This window comes from Zingiber officinale, chromosome 1A, assembly GCF_018446385.1.
Source record: "Zingiber officinale cultivar Zhangliang chromosome 1A, Zo_v1.1, whole genome shotgun sequence".
Taxonomy (NCBI): Eukaryota; Viridiplantae; Streptophyta; class Magnoliopsida; order Zingiberales; family Zingiberaceae; genus Zingiber; species Zingiber officinale.
Window position 1 is genome coordinate 18595279 of NC_055987.1, and position 16859 is coordinate 18612137.

General features: G+C 38.1%; 1 protein-coding gene across 1 annotated transcript; it reads left to right on the plus strand.

Moving 5' to 3' along the window:
• Positions 1 to 14081: 14081 nt before the first annotated feature.
• On the plus strand, positions 14082 to 16594 carry LOC122020098 (transcription factor DIVARICATA-like). The gene is made up of 4 exons (XM_042577860.1): positions 14082 to 14240; positions 14319 to 14648; positions 14729 to 15269; positions 15539 to 16594. The coding sequence occupies exons 3-4, from the start codon at positions 14815 to 14817 to the stop codon at positions 15993 to 15995; spliced, it is 912 nt and encodes a 303-aa protein (XP_042433794.1). The 5' UTR covers positions 14082 to 14240; positions 14319 to 14648; positions 14729 to 14814; the 3' UTR covers positions 15996 to 16594.
• Positions 16595 to 16859: the final 265 nt, after the last annotated feature.

Genomic DNA, 16859 nt, shown 5'->3' on the forward strand with positions numbered 1-16859 from the left:
AAATTTTGTACAAGTCCTAAACCTTTCCTAACAACCTATTGTGTTATTTAGAAATTAAATTTGGAATCGTAAACAGAACTTAACATTATTGATTCCAAATTCAATTTATCTGTTCTTAATGGTTTAGACTTGGATCGCAAACGATGCTTAACATTATTGATCCAAATCCACCCATGTTACAAATTCAATTAAATATTAATTTCAGATATTGGCTTCCAGGTTAAACATGGAGAGACACTAGGCCTTCTTGGGTATGGGAGTATCCACCACTTCCTAAACAAAGCCTTTCAACGAAATTTAATATTTAATTTCCTTATAGTAACCCTAGGTTTAACCAAAAGGAACAATCGAATCACAATTTCGAAAAACAAAAGAAACACAAAATCGAAAACATAAATTTGATAACCTAGAATCGTAAGCCTCTTGTGGTTGGTATTTCAAAATTCATACAAAGAAAACTAGTATGATGCGGAATAAAACTACTAGTTATACCTTTCTTTGTAAGCAACAACCTCTTGATCTTCTATTGTATTCCTTTTCTTTTCTTGGACGTCGTGTGGGCGACGATCTACCAAGAAGAAAACCACCAAAGCCCTCCTTGCTTCCAAGTTTCGGCCACCACCATAATGCTCCAAGGGATGTTAGAAAACAATGTCTCCTTCCTCTACTTCTTCACCTCCAAGCTACCGGCCACCAAGTGCTCCACCAAGGAAGATGCCATCGGCCATAATGAAGAAGAGAAGGAGAAGAGGTAGGGCCGGCCACCAAGGATGGAGGAGAGGAACAATAGAATAAGTTGTGTGTCCCAGGAAGGCACCCTCTCCCCCTCTTTTATATTCCTTAGTGAATCCAAAAAAGGAAAGTTTTATAAAAAAAATAAAACTTCCTTTTATTCCTTTATATTGGTCGACCACCTCTTGTAAAACCAAACAAGGAAAGATTTTAAACAAAAATTAAAATCTCTCTTTTATAAATCCCTTTTGTGGTTGGCTATAAAAGGAACGTTTTATAAATTAAAATTTCTCTCTTTTAAATCCTTTTATGGATATCTATAAAAGATAAGAGATAAAAATAAAACTCCTTTTATATCATGATTACAAAAAGGAAAGTTTTGTGAAAAAATTAAAATCTTTCTTTCACATTATAGATAACTACAAATAAGGAAAGATATCTAATCTCTCTTTTAATCCTTTGTAGAAAATCTATAAAAGGAAAGATTTTAAAATTTATAACTTTCTTTTAAAACCATGTGGATGAAAACATAAAAGGAAAGATTTTATCAAAATTTTATTTTTTAATAAAATCCCTCTTCCCTTTTCACACTTGGCCGGCTCCTTGCTTGGGCACCAAGCAAGGTTTGGCCGGCCCTAGCTCAAGCACCCCTAGCTCAAGCACCAAGCTTGGCTTGGCCGACCCCTTGCTTGGGCTCCAAGCAAGGATAGGGGTCGACCCTTAGTATGGGCTAAGAGGCTAGACTTTGGGTGGATACAAGGCTATATATAAGATGCTACAATAGGGACCGAGAGGAGGAATTGGTTTTGGTATCAAGATGAACTTGAGCTTCCCGTGTTCGCCCCGAACACCCAACTCAAGTTCATCAATAATAACTCATACCACTAAAGAGCTATTATTGAACTACCGCATCAATCCCAAATTATATTTTGGGCTCCTTCTTATCATGAGTGTGCTAATCTCCCTGTGTTTAATATATAGAATGTCCATTAATTAAATGAGTTACTGACAACTCACTTAATTAATATCTAGCTCCAAGAGTAGTATCACTCAACTTCATTATCATGTCAGACTAAGTCCACCTGCAAGGTTTACATGACAATCCTTATGAGCTCCTTTTGGGGACATCATCAACCTAGATTCCTAGGACACAATTTCCTTCTATAATCAACAACACACACTATAAATAATATTATTTCTCAACTTATCGGGCCTATTGATTTATCGAACTAAATCACACCCTTTGATAAATTAAAGAAATAAATATTAAGTATATGTGCTTGTTATTATATTAGGATTAAGAGCACACACTTCCATAATAACAGAGGTCTTGTTCTTTTATTTAGTCAATATAAAAAGAAGCTACCTCAAATGGTCCTGCTCAATATACTCATAGTGTACTAGTGTAATTTTATAGTCAAGATAAACTAATACCAAATTACACTACGACTATTTCAATGGTTTGTTCCTATCCATCTTAGTCGTGAGCTACTGTTTATAATTTATAAGGAACTGATAACATGATTTTCTGTTTGTGACACCATATACCATGTTATCTACAATATAAATTAATTGAACAACTACACTTAGCATATAAATGTAGGCATTTGACCAATGTGATTCTTTTATTTCAAAAATAAATGTTTACAAAAAGGTAGGATTTTAGTATACACTCTAACAATCTCCCACTTATACTAAAAGACTATGTTGTCATTAATGCTGTCATACATCTGATTCTCATTCCTTCAACATGCCAATCAAAAGCTTTCGCCGGAAGGGCCTTAGTGAAAGGATCTGCCAGGTTATCCGCTGATGCAATCTTGGCGACAACAACTTCTCCTCGCTTTACGATGTCTCGTATCCTGTGACACTTGCGCTCTATGTGTTTACTTGCCTTATGGGCTCGTGGTTCCTTTGAGTTTACTACTGCACCGCTATTATCACAATAAATTGTGATAATTTTGGACAAACCAGGAATCAAATCTAAGTCCATCAAGAAGTTCCTGAGCCATTCTACTTCTTTGGCTGCCTCAGAGGCTGCCACATTCTCATCTTCCATAGTTGAGTCTGAAACGTATTTCTGCTTAACATTCCTCCATGCTATGGCTCCACCTCCTAAAGTAAACACATAGCCTGATGTAGACGTACTATTGCCCCTATCTGATTGGAAGTCAGAATCCGTGTAACCCACAAGGATCAAATCTTCTGTTCGGGAAACCAGCATATAATCTCTAGTCCTTCTCAGGTACTTCAATATATGCTTTACAACAGTCCAATGTCCTTGTCTAGGGTTACTTTGATATCTGCTAACCATGTCCATGGTAAAACAGATATCCGGTCTCATATACATCATAGCGTACATTAGGCTTCCGACAGCCGAAGCATAAGGAACTGCCTTCATGCCCTCTATCTCCTTTGATGCCTTCGGAGACATCTCTTTAGATAAAGCTATTCCATGCCTAAAAGGTAGAAAATCTTTCTTGGAGTCTTACATGCTAAAACGAGCAAGGATTGTATCGATATACGAAGCTTGGGACAAGCACAACATCCTTTTCTTGCGATCCCTTATTACTTTGATCCCAAGAATATGAGCGCATTCTCCTAAGTCCTTCATATCGAATTGCTTGGACAACCATACCCTTACTTCCAACAATACTTTGATATTGTTTCTAACTAACAAAATGTCATCTGCGTATAGTACAAGAAATACCACCACGTTTCCATCACACTTCTTGTATACACAAGACTCATCTGGACACTGAATAAATCCATACGACTGGATTACTTCATTAAATCGGATGTTCCAAGATCTTGAAACTTGCTTCAATCCATAAATAAACCGATTTAGCTTGCACAATAGATGCTCTTTGCCTTTTTCAATGAACCCCTCTGGTTGCTTCATATGGATGTTTTATTCAAGACTTCCGTTAAGGAAACCTGTCTTGACATCCATTTGTCAAATCTCATAATCCATATGAGCGGCAATAGATAAGAATATCCGGATAGACTTAAGCATAGCTACCGGTGAAAAAGTTTCCTTATAATCGATACCCTCTTTCTGAGTGTACCTTTTCACAACAAGCCTTGCTTTGAAGGTTTCCACCTTCTCATCTGTCCCTCTTTTCCTTCTGTAGATCCATTTACATCCAATAGCTTTTAAACTATCTTATGGTTCTACAAGCTCTCAATCTTTGTTAGAATACATAGATTTTATCTCAGAATTTATCGCTCTTTGCCAAGATACTGCATCTTTATCTTGGAGTGCTTCGTCATATGTCCGGGGATCAGGTTCATGTTTGCCAGGGATCAAGTCCGAAGACTCTCCCAAAAACATGAATCTTTCAGGTTGCCTCACAACCCTCCCACTACGACGAGGCACTGTTTGTGGTTATGTATCATTTGTGATACGTGTTGTAGTTTCTTGTGATATTTCATCTTGTACTGTTGGTACTAGACTAGACGTGTCCTCTTTAATTTCTTCTAGAACAATTTCACTCATGGGCTCATGATTTATTACATAATCTTCCTCTAAAAATCGAGCAAACAATGATCTTATGATTTTTAGGATTATAAAATAAACCATCTTTTGTTCCCTTAGGATATCCCACAAACAGACAAACTTATGTACGTGATTCCAACTTGTCAGTATCCCCCTTCAGCACATGAGCTGGACTACCCCATATCCGGATATGACTCAGACTAGGCTTACACTCATTTCACAATTACATGAGAGTAAAGGGTACTGATTTAGAAGCTACCATATTCAGAATGTACACTGTTGTTTCTAGGACATATCCCTAAAACGAATTTGGTAATTTTGAATAACTCATTATCGATCTAACCATTTTCATAAGAGTCCTATTTCTTCGTTCTGCCACACCATTCTGTTGGGGTGTACCAGGTGCAGACAATTGGGATTGGATCCCGACTTCTGATAAGTAATTCCTAAACTCTCCAAAGAGGTATTCGCCACCATGATCAGACCGTAGTGTCTTGATACTTTTACCTTGACGTTTCTCCACATCAACCTTATACTCTTTGAACTTATCAAAGCATTCAGACTTGCGGCGCATCAAGTAAATGTATCCATATCTCAAATAGTCGTCTCTGAAAGTGACAAAATATTCGAAACCACCTCTTGCCTGGATAGACATAGGACCACACAAATCAGAATGAACCAATTCTAACACATCTTTGGCTCTATACCCCTTGACCTTAAAAGATCTCTTGGTCATTTTACCTTTCAGGCAGGATTCACAAGTTGAAAATTTTTCCAACACTAATGAACCCAAGAGTCCATTGACTATTAGCCTTTAAATCCTACTTAAGTTAATGTGACTAAGCCTTAGATGCCAAAGATATGTTTGGTTCATTTCTGAAGGCTCCTTTCTCTTATTAGAATTAGAAGATGTATTATTAATTTCCATTTGTTACTTTATTGGATAAATTAGATTTAATGTATACAAATTGCCTACTAATATATCAGAACAGATAATAATCCTATTCTTCTTGATAACTACTTTGTCATCAAAAGAAATAGAATATCCATCCATAAATAATTTGAAACTGAAATTAAATTCTTTCTAAAAGTTGGTACATAAAGACAATTTCTTAAAACCAAAGTTCTATTCCTATCGAATAATAAGTAGACGTCTCCCACTACAACAGCCGCTACTTTTGCAGCATTGCCCATGTAGACGGTTATCTCTCCCTCATATAGTCGCCGGATTTTCTGGAACCCCTGCAATGTATTGCAGATATGATCAGTGGCTCCTGTATCTACACACCAGGTGCTGGTAGATAACACCGCTAAACATGTTTCAACTACTAGAGAATAAGATATACCTTTATTGTTCTCTCTCCTACGAGGACAGTCCGCCTTCCGATGTCCAGTCTGCTTGCAAATAAAGCACTTGCCTTTCGGTTTCTTTACTCTAGCTTTCAGTCCAGTACCTAGAGATCTATTCGCCTTCTTTGTCGAGCCATCTTGTTTCTTGTTCTTCTTCTTGTCTTTCGACTTAGAAGTAGAAACATTTTCAGCAAAGTGAATTTGAGAATTATGATGAAATAACCCTTTTGCCGCCTGAAGTTCGTTCAGTAGTTCTGCCAATGAATACATCCTCTTATTCATATTATAGTTCAGGCGGAACTGCTCAAAACTTCTGGGTAGCGTTTGGAGAATAATGTCGACTTGGGTTTCCCCATCGATTTCAGCTCCAAGGATTTGTATCTCATTCAAGTAAGCCATCATCTTTAGGATATGATCCCTTACGGGGTGTCCCTTCTGACATGGTGGCTGTCATCAATTTTCTCATTGCCTCTTGCCTAGCAGCCCGATTCTGGTGTTCAAAGAGTTCCTTGAGATTGTTCATCATATCATAAGCAGTTGGCAAGTCCTGATGCTGATGTTGCAGCACATTTGACATTGAAGCTAAAATGTAACACCGCGCCATCTCATCTGCTTTTACCCATTTTTTATGATACTTAATCTCCTCTTCACTAGAATCACTATTAGGCACTTTAGGGCAAGTCTCTAACCGTACAAACTTATAGCCTTCAGCAGTTAGGACAATGCCCAGGTTTCTTTTCCAATCTATGTAGTTGGGACCAGTAAGTTTGTTCTCTTTCAGTATAATAGTCAATGGGTTGAAAGTTATCTTAAGAATCATAAAATAAGTTTTGGTCAAGACTCTAAATTTAGAATAATATTGATTTCTCAAATAATATTATTTAAATTTACCAACATCTAAAAACACCGTGAATTTTGCATATCACGTTAATGTGGATGTATACAAAATCAAACATTCGTAAGAGGAGGGTCTTATCCATTAATTTTATTACCTTGTCATCCTAACTTTATGACAAATAAAATTAATAGTTGATTTTTCTTTGGTCACGCAAAAAATAGCAGTGACTCTATTGGGGAGGATACTATTGAATGCGTCTAAGTGTATACCATTACTTGATACTTAGTCCATTAAATAGGATTGTGCCCCTTCAGTTGGAGAAGATCACACACTCCTAAATAATTTCCTATAATCATCCATAAAGGAAGTTTGATCTAGTGATCCGCAAACAAACTCATCCGTTGTGGAGGGAGACACTCAGAGCTAACACGTAAGTTTACTTAATCACTTACAAACCAGTAATGGGGACCGTAGAATTTATTTACTAATCGCTCTCCCACTTAGTTATTTAAGGTGAGAAATTTTAACCATGCAAGCACACATCACAGTAAATAAAAGCAATAAATATGAAAATATAATTTTCCAACTATTATGGCTTCTTCCATCACTGTCCTCCGTGTGCTGGCAACCCTAGTTGCTGCTTTCTTTAGCCACCGCAATTGGGTCTAGTCACCGTATCTATCTTGCTTCTTTTTCCGCTGCACCTCTGGTCCTCAAATAGTACCACACCTTGCAAGGATACGATTCACGACAAAAATAGAATTTTACATTTATCGATCCTATATTCCACAAGGGAATGTACATGTATTGTAGATCGAAACAAAAATGTAAAATCCTAAAACTAATACAGCTCCTGCTGTATTTAATACATACAATCATGCACACATAAAATGCCCTTGACATGTCCAAGGGTCCAATCACACACAATCACATTAAGCCATAATAGTTGGAGCCTGCAACCACAGAGTTAACATATCCTACTATTATCCTGCCTAAAATATGTATGGCATGTGCATAATTAAACTGAAAACCAAATACACAGAGGCAAACCCTAGCTCTGATACCAATTGTTGATTGCTACTCAGAATATCGTATCAGTTCCCCTGTACAAAAATTTTGTACAAGTCCTGAACCTTTCCTAACAACCTATTTTGTTCTTTAGAAATTAAATTTGGAATCGCAAACTGAACTTAACATTATTGATTCCAAATTCAATTTATCTGTGGATCGCAAACGATGCTTAACATTATTGATCCAAATCCACCCTTGTTACAAATTTAATTAAATATTAATTTTAGAGATTAGCCTCCAGGTTAAACATGGCGAGGCACTAGACCTTCTTGGGTATGGGAGCATCCACCACTTCCTAGACAAAGCCTTTCAACGAAATTTAATATTTAATTTCCTTATAGTAACCCTAGGTTTAACCAAAAGGAACAATCGAATCACAAGTTCAAAAAACAAAATAAACACAAAATTGAAAACATAAATTCGATAACCTAGAATCGTAAGCCTCTTGTGGTTGGTATTTCAAAATCCATACAAAGAAAACTAATATGATGCGGAATAAAACTACTAGTTATACCTTTTTTGTAAGCAACAACCTCTTGATCTTCTATTGTATTCCTCTTCTTTTCTTGGACGTCGTGTGGACGATGATCTACCAAGAAGAAAACCACCAAAGCCCTCCTTGCTTCCAAGTTTCGGCCACCACCACAATGCTCCAAGGGATGCTAAAAAACAATGTCTCCTTCCTCTACTTCTTCACCTCCAAGCTACCAGCTACCAAGTGCACCACCAAGGAAGATGCCGCCGACCACAATGAAGAAGAGAAGGAGAAGAGGTAAGGTCGGCCACCAAGGATGGAGGAGAGGAACAATAGAATATGTTGTGTGTCCCATGAAGGCACCCTCTCCCCCTCTTTTATATTCCTTGATGAATCCAAAAAAGAAAAGTTTTATAACAAAAATAAAACTTCCTTTTATTCCTTTTTATTGGCCGACCACCTCTTGTAAAACCAAACAAGGAAAGATTTTAAACAAAAATTAAAATATCTCTTTTATAAATCCCTTTTGTGGTTGGCTATAAAAGAAACTTTTTATAAATTAAAATCTCTCTCTTTTAAATCCTTTTATGGATATCTATAAAAGATAAGAAATAAAAATAAAACTCCTTTTATATCATGGTTACAAAAAGGAAAGTTTTGTCAAAAAATTTAAATCTTTCTTTTACATTATAGATAACTACAAATAAGGAAAGATATCTAATCTTTCTTTTAATCCTTTGTAGAAAATCTATAAAAGGAAAGATTTTAAAATTTAAAACTCTCTTTTAAAACCATGTGGATGAAAACATAAAAGGAAAGATTTTATCAAAATTTTATTTTTTTTAATAAAAATCCCTCTTCCCTTTTCACACTTGGCCGACCCCCTTGCTTGGGCACCAAGCAAGGCTTGGCCGGCCCTAGCTCAAGCACCAAGCTTGGCTTGGCCGGCCCCTTGCTTGGGCTTCAAGCAAGGATAAGGGCCGACCCCTAGCATGGGCTAAGAGACTAGGCTTTGGGTGGATATAAGGCTATATATAAGAGGCTACAATAGGGACCGAGAGGAGGAATTGGTTATGGTCTTCTGATGAACTTGAGCTTCCCGTGTTCGCCCCGAACATCCAACTCAAGTTCATCAATAATAACTCATACTACTAAAGAACTATTATTGAACTACCGCACCAATCACAAATTACATTTTGGGCTCTTTCTTATCATGAGTGTGTTAATCTCCCTATGTTTAAGATATAGAATGTCCACTAATTAAATGAGTTACTGACAACTCACTTAATTAATATCTAGCTCCAAGAGTAATACAACTCAACTTCATTGTCATGTCGGACTAAGTCCACCCGCAGGGTTTACATGACAATCCTTATGAGCTCCTCTTGGGGACATCATCAACCTAGATTCCTAGGATAGAGTTTCGTTCTATAATCAACAACACACACTATAAATAATATTATTTCCCAACTTATCGGGCCTATTGATTTATCGAACTAAATCGCACCCTTTGATAAATTAAAGAAATAAATATTAAGTATATGTGTTTGTTATTATATTAGGATTAAGAGCACACACTTCCATAATAATAGAGGTCTTGTTCTTTTATTTAGTCAGTATAAAAAGAAGCTACCTAAAATGGTCCTGCTCAATACTCTCATAGTGTACTAGTGTAATTTTATAGTCAAGATAAACTAATACCAAATTACACTACGATTATTCTAATGGTTTGTTCCTATCCATCTTAGTCGTGAGCTACTGTTTATAATTTATAAGGAACTGATAACATAATCTTCTGTGTGACACCACATACCATGTTATCTACAATATAAATTAATTGAACAACTACACTTAGCATATAAATGTAGGCATTTTACCAATGTGATTCTTTTATTTCAAAAATAAATGTTTATAAAAAGTTAGGCTTTTAGTATACACTCTAACAACTAGTATCTCTTTTAGGCGGAGAAGCCTCCTACAGCAATGACGTACAAAAAATAGAAGCTATACTAAAAATGGAAGCGCACAAGTGTTGGTTTGCTAATTGCTTGAATGAATTGAAAGCTTCTGGACAAGGCTGTATTTATAGCCTTGGTCGGGGCGCCTGGATGGTTCCAGGCGCCTAAGAGGGGGGATAAAATTTTATCCCCTTCGCAACGGATCGCGTTTGCCCGTGATCCGATCAAAATCCAATTCCGGGCGCCCGGACCACTAAAGTCAACCAGGTTAACTTTTGGTTCGGGCCCTCTGCTCCGATGCTGCTCGCCTCGGTCCGGGTCTTCCGCTCCGACTCCGCTTACTTGGGTGATTTCAGCCAACCGAAATAAGGCTCACTCGAGCCCAATTTCGGCCTTCTCGAGCAACCTTCTGCTCCGACTTCTCGTCCCTCGGAAGCGTCGCGCGCCTCCTTCTCGTCAGCCCATGTACTCTTCCGGAGCACCTCATACCTTAGACGCACTGATCCTGTCGGCTCTCTCCCGTGTCGTCCTTCTCGCTAATTGCATCTTTTGCTAGACTCCCTATGCTCCTAAGCTCCTGCATACTTAGACACAAGGTAAAAACACCACAGGACTTAACGTAACTTGTTGATCACATCAAAACAACCTTGGGGTTTCAACACATGTCAACTACCTCGCATTCCTCCCTTCTCCTCATATAAAATGATGAAGGGACTAGATCTGATAATTGTTAATTGCCTGTCCACTCATCAAGTGTCGTGTCTTCCAAGGAAGGCATCTAGGAGGCCAGATCTGTCATCCACTATCTTCCTTTCCATTCAACAAAGACAACATAATCTTTGGCAGAGATCAAGAGATCAACTCTAACATCTACTACCCTTCTCCCTAGCTATTCAGGATGCACCATGTACTTGCTCACATAGAGTTAGGGGGTTGAGCTGTAATATTGAGTCCAAGTGCTCGGTGTAAGTTGGTTCTAATGCCCAGTGTAAGTTGGTCCTAGTGTTCAGTGTAAGCTGGCTCTGGTGCTCAATGTAAGCTAGCTTTAATTTGGTGCTTGGTGTAAGTTGTGTTGTGACAAAAAAGAATGCACATATCTTCATAATATCATGATATTGTCCACTTTAGGCCTAAGTCCTTATGACTTTATTTTTAAGCTCTACTTAAAATGCCTTATGTCAATGGAGATATTTTATATCCTTTTAAATCTATGATATTTTTTATATCTTTCTATTATGGAACTTTGATTGTATCCCCAACAATTTTCCCCTCAAACGAAGTATTACCATTGCTCTCTTGGACTTCTTTTATCCTGCAAACTTGTAAGTCAAGTTAGATCTAACATATTAACCTAAACTTAAATAATTATCAATCATTAAAACTTATCACCTAGGGCATGATTGTACTAATAATCTCTTCCTTTTTGATTTTTGATAATCTATTTAAATTTAGGTTAATTTTCAACATATTATAATATCATCAAGATGTACAATAAGCATAAAAATTGCAATTAACATGAAGTTAATCAACAAGTTTGAAAAAAAAAATCCTGTCATACAAAATATGAACTTAAATACATTAACCCTCCCCCTTTTCCAAATATCAAAATGAAGTCAATATAGAGGAAGACAATGATGATAATGAAGGGGCTCATCCTCAATATATGCACCCCTATAATACATAAAAAATAGATACATTAGCAAAATAAGAGCACTCCCCCTAAACCACCAATAAAACTATAGGATACACCCCTACATATCATGCAAGTAAACAATCAACTAATGGAATAATGAGCCAAAGAATAAAACTATGAGAGTTTAGGCTCAAAGTGAGTAATATCATACCATTGTAGAGATATCTCAATTCTTTTGGTCATAACAATTGATATCAGAGTCATGATCCAAACTAGATGTCATGTGCGGTGTGACCTTGAATGAAGTTGCGGGAAGGCTAGGAGCTAGTCAGGGTGACCGTGATCGGATGCGGATGTTTGCAAGGAGGCTCAGAGCAGGTTAGGGTGACCAGATGTTTGCAAGGAGGCCTGAAGCAAGTCAGGGTGACCAGATGCTTGTGGGGAGGCCATTACTCCATTTTAAATCTTAATCGATTAATGAGAGTCTCTAATCGATTTGTAACCTTAATCGATTGCACAATTAATTTGGCAGCCTTCTTTTCTCGCGAAGAAAGCCTTCCAATCTATTGCACCAATAGATTAGTCATTCCTAATCAATTGTCACCCATCGATTAGTCTAGTGCCTAATCTATTATTATGCAGTTGATTCAGCAACTCTCTGTGTCACAAAGAGTTTGCTAATCGATTGTACCAATCGATTAGACATTCCTAATCGACCTTCTTGGACTTCTCTTGTTACTCAAGTATATCCAACGTATTAACCTAAACTTAAATAATTGTCAATCATTGAAAATTCTCACTCAAAATATGATATTGTCCACTTTAATTTGTGCCTAAGTCCTCATGACTTTGTTTTTAGGATTTATCCAAAAGATCTAATGCCAATGAAGATATCTTGTATTCTTTTAAACTCATAATCTTTTTCATATCTTTCTAATATGAGACTTTAATTATATCTCTAATAAATTAATCCTAGCGTTCGATGTGAATTGGCTTTAGTGTTAAGCTAACTCTGATGCTTGGTATAAGGTGGCTCTAGTCTTGGTATAAGCTGGCTCTGGTGTAAGTTGACTCTGGTGCTCGGTGTAAGCTAGTCCTAGTGTTGGCAAATCATTTGGGTATCATCATATGTCTCTTCTTCAAATCGGCTGAAATACCTAATTGAATAAAGTCTAATTAAATATGAGATTTGTCAGGGGTTAAATGGTCGGTATGAGCTAATCTTGGTGCTCGACACATCACCCAGCTACCATCTCTATCCAACTGAACTCCAAAGTGCAACTAAGCACAATTTTACTTGTCACAGCTTAATCCTTGCTACATGGACATTATTATATCTTGTTTGCAAGTGTATCGCTATCGGCATGTGCTTTGCCCTCGATTAATTTGGACGCTGTCCAAGAAAATGAACTATAGAAATATTAAAATCCTTGTAAGATCCAGCTAATGCATTCAAAACAAAGAAGAATTATTACAAGCACTGTAGCACAAATAAAAATTAAAAATGAAAAGCAAGGAAGTAATCATTAACCGAACCGATTTGTGATCAAAGTGAATACCACTGATACACATGATCCGCTCAAGATTCCAGAATCAACTCATTCCTATAGGCCCGCTAAAAGACAAACGCTGGAGGAAGGCTAGCCCTCTAGAAAGGCATTTTGTGGAAAATTAGGTTTTTGTCTTCGTTAGTGGCAAATCATCATTACACCGGAGAGGTAGACCTTGTTTTTGTAAAGATGGGGATATCCAAGTAAAAAAGCAATGTAAAATTCATTCAATAAGATATAAATTATCACTTTTACAAATAAAATTATTTTGCAAAAAGAATCTTATTGCACTTATAACTAGTAATGGCCGCTCAACTACATTTGTGCTCGCGGCCAGCCTAATATGTGCACTTTTGAAGTGTAAGTAGGTACATATGAGTTGGTCACCATTCTCATTGCATCTTCCTAAGTAACCAAATTTAGCTCCTATATCACTTTAAAATTTTGAGCTTTTTCATTTTATTCTACCATTAACATCGTTAATTTGCTATTATTTAAAACGGCATACACATTCGAGGACTCTAGTCTATATTGTTTGCAAATAACGACTAGTGGACTGCAGAGGAGGAACTGCGAGTCAAGGTGGCATCCAATTCACCATCTCATTTCGGCTGCAACTGTATCCATGTTCCTCTGCAGATTCTGCACTAACATCTGCCCTCTAATGGAATCTCAAAATCCTAACCTCAATTAGATTGTGGCCTCACAGTCACACCAGCCCTGAAAGGCTGGCTGCTCGACACATGGACAACACAGTGGGGACAAGCCAGCTCAGAAAAATTCTCTCGAGGGATGTAGCCATGTGGCTGAGAGAGACCAGAAATAAATAATTAACACAGAACCACAGTTGGTCACATCAACTAGAAAATTAAAGTTGACACTTGACAGTGATTCCAGCCGTCCTTCAATTGCAGAAGGACGCTTAGCTAAAGTAAACACATTCTTGCACAGTCTAATCTACTGCTATCAGGTTCTGATTGAATCAAGCAGGCAGAGGACGAGTATTAGAGGGTCAAATAGGCCAGTCGGAGTCTCAGGACCGGAAGGGAGAAAATGGGTTGTGTTCTCTTTCAATGAGGAAACAGTGGCTGGGTGACTGAGAAACCAAAATAAAAAAAAAACAAGAACAATTAGGTAAGCCTGTTATTGTATGGATTATGGAAAGAGTAAGCTTTGAGCTTTAGCAATTTTCTCCTGTCTGTCTTTAAACAGGAACGAAGGAGAGAACTTTCCACTTCAATTGGTTCAGAGCCACAAAGTTTAAGCTTTCCACCTCTGTTTCTGTGCTCCTCTCCCTCAGATCTCAGGAGGCAGGAAAGTGAGATCAGGATAAAGAATCCAGGAGGAAAAAAGGAGGGGTGGCAAGGATTGAAATTTCTGGATTCATAGATCCACCACTTTCTTTCTGCTTTATACTTGTAAAGGTTTCAAAGGGGAGAGGGAAAGGCAAGGGAGAAGGAAAGATCGGATCTTTGCTTCCGCCTCTGTGTTTGCGTCATCTCCAGGCTAGCGCTTCTCCTGTCGCTATCGCCTTTTCGGCAGGTATCCGTGCTTCTTCCGAGTTTAATTTATGTACTTGTTTCCTCCGTTGAGTTACTCTTTTCTAATCGTGAATTGGTAAGGCTCTTGGTTGGTTTCAACCTTCGGAAACCTGTGATCAAGTCGAGATTTTGCGGTCGGGGGCAAGGGTTTCGGAAGCGAGTTGCAGATGATGACAAGATCTTGGACGGATGTGCTTCCGCAGAAGGAGGTGGCTCCTCAATCGTACTGCCCGAATTGGTTCGTCAGCCAGGAGAGCAACGGCGGCTACCGCAGCGCGAGTTGGACGCCGGAGGAGAACAAGCGGTTCGAGGATGCTCTAGCGGAGGTCGATGCGGACAGCGCCGACCGGTGGGAAAAGGTGGCGGCTTTGATCCCGGGGAAGACGGTGGCAGATGTGATGAACCATTACCGCGAATTGGTCGACGACGTGAGGGATATCGAGGCCGGGCGGATCCCCTGCCCCGAATACTACGGCGCTTCATTTTTTACCCTCGACTGGGAGAACAATTATGATTCCGAAGACTGGAAGAATCCCTACTGCGCTTCTGGCAAGCGATCTGGTGTCAGAGAATCAGATCATGAGAGAAAAAAAGGAGTTCCGTGGACTGAAGAGGAGCACAAGTAAGCTCAGACCCGTCCCTGTTTGCCATGCCAATTTGTTCACCTTCTTCGTGGATCTTCGCGGATTAGTTTATAATCTATTTGTGTTATTGCTTCTACTTACGTAGATCATTAACTTTTTAACTAGATATCAGAACTATTCGATTGCACTGAATCTGATTCCATGGTTGTTCACTTGTTTGTTGCGAGTTGTCTGCTATTCTTTAGGTTCTTCTTGGGATGAATAGAACATCACTTTGGCTGATGGAATTTTGTGTGAAAATTTGCAGATTATTTTTGCTGGGCCTAAAGAAGTATGGAAAAGGAGACTGGAGAAGCATATCCCGAAATTTTGTGATCACCCGGACACCTACTCAAGTAGCCAGCCATGCACAAAAGTACTTCATCAGGCTCAACTCTGGCAGCAAAGACAAGAGAAGGTCCAGCATACATGACATTACTACTGTGGACTTGCCTGATAACAATAAGCCTCCTTCGCCATCCGCTCAGCCATCTACTGTTACCTCACAATCAAGTTTGTCCATGACACCCACATTGCCAAGCCAATTCTCTGCTATTGCCGATTCAGATCAGCTTGGTGAAGTAGCAAGTGGCTTTAATCCGCCATCACATGAGAAACAATTTGTTCAAAATCAATTAGGAATAGATCCGTATCATATGAAACTACAGCCTCAAAATTCACAGCTCATGGATGAGATGCTGTTGGGCATGCGATCGACTAAATAGATGCTTCCTGCTGGATCTTCTATCCAATGAGTGAAATTTCAGAACCATATGATTTCTTGAGGTGGAAATGTAGAATGATAAATGCTGCAAAGGTGGATGAGAAAATGCATCTGAGTTTCCCAACTGCGCTATGACACTAAACGCACTTTCCAGCTGCTGCACCAAGTGTCCTAGTTGAAGATTATAATTCTTTGTTTCCGTGTATATAGCGCCACTTTCAACTCTATGAAACTCAGAAAGAATGCTTTGCTCAACATACTATTCTGATATCTGGCAACTTTCTTTTCTATTTATTGATCAGCATGCTCTGTGTTGGGAATGGATTAATAACATCACTGTATTCTTCAGTTTGGTGATTTCTTTGTGTGGCTTGACATGGAGGGAACAATAATATGGACTTGTCTTGTTTATTTGCTACTGAAAAAGCCTCGGAAAAGCCAGTGTCTTCAAATTCACGATACTTCTATGAGTTGTAATGTTTTTGTGTTAAGAAGTTTGTACTTAGAATAGTCATGGACCAACGCTGCTTGTCCTTGTAGTTTGAGATTCTCTCTTCTTATATATCATCTCTTTCAGAAAGGAGATAGCTATAGTTCTAATAGAAAGGTGCATTCTATTTGAATTTCACGTGCCATATATGTTGCACTTCTGAATTATGTGTCTTGTGGTATTGATTGATAGAATAGTATATGCATCAAAATTTTGCTAATACTTTTTTTTAATAATGAAGTTGGTCCAGCAGAGGTAAGAGATAACTATTAGTTCGATTTTAGACTTAAAATAATTAAATTACTCAACTATCCAAATTAAAGAAGATAACCCAATAAGGGTAAAATATGTCCATTAGTTGGATTCTAAAATTTA

Excerpts from the sequence above, each read along its gene's own strand:
- LOC122020098 (XM_042577860.1), top strand. The coding sequence starts at position 14,815 with ATGATGACAAGATCTTGGACGGATGTGCTTCCGCAGAAGGAGGTGGCT. Across the intron at positions 15,270-15,538 it reads TGGACTGAAGAGGAGCACAA|ATTATTTTTGCTGGGCCTAA; the intron begins GTAAGCTCAGAC and ends GAAAATTTGCAG.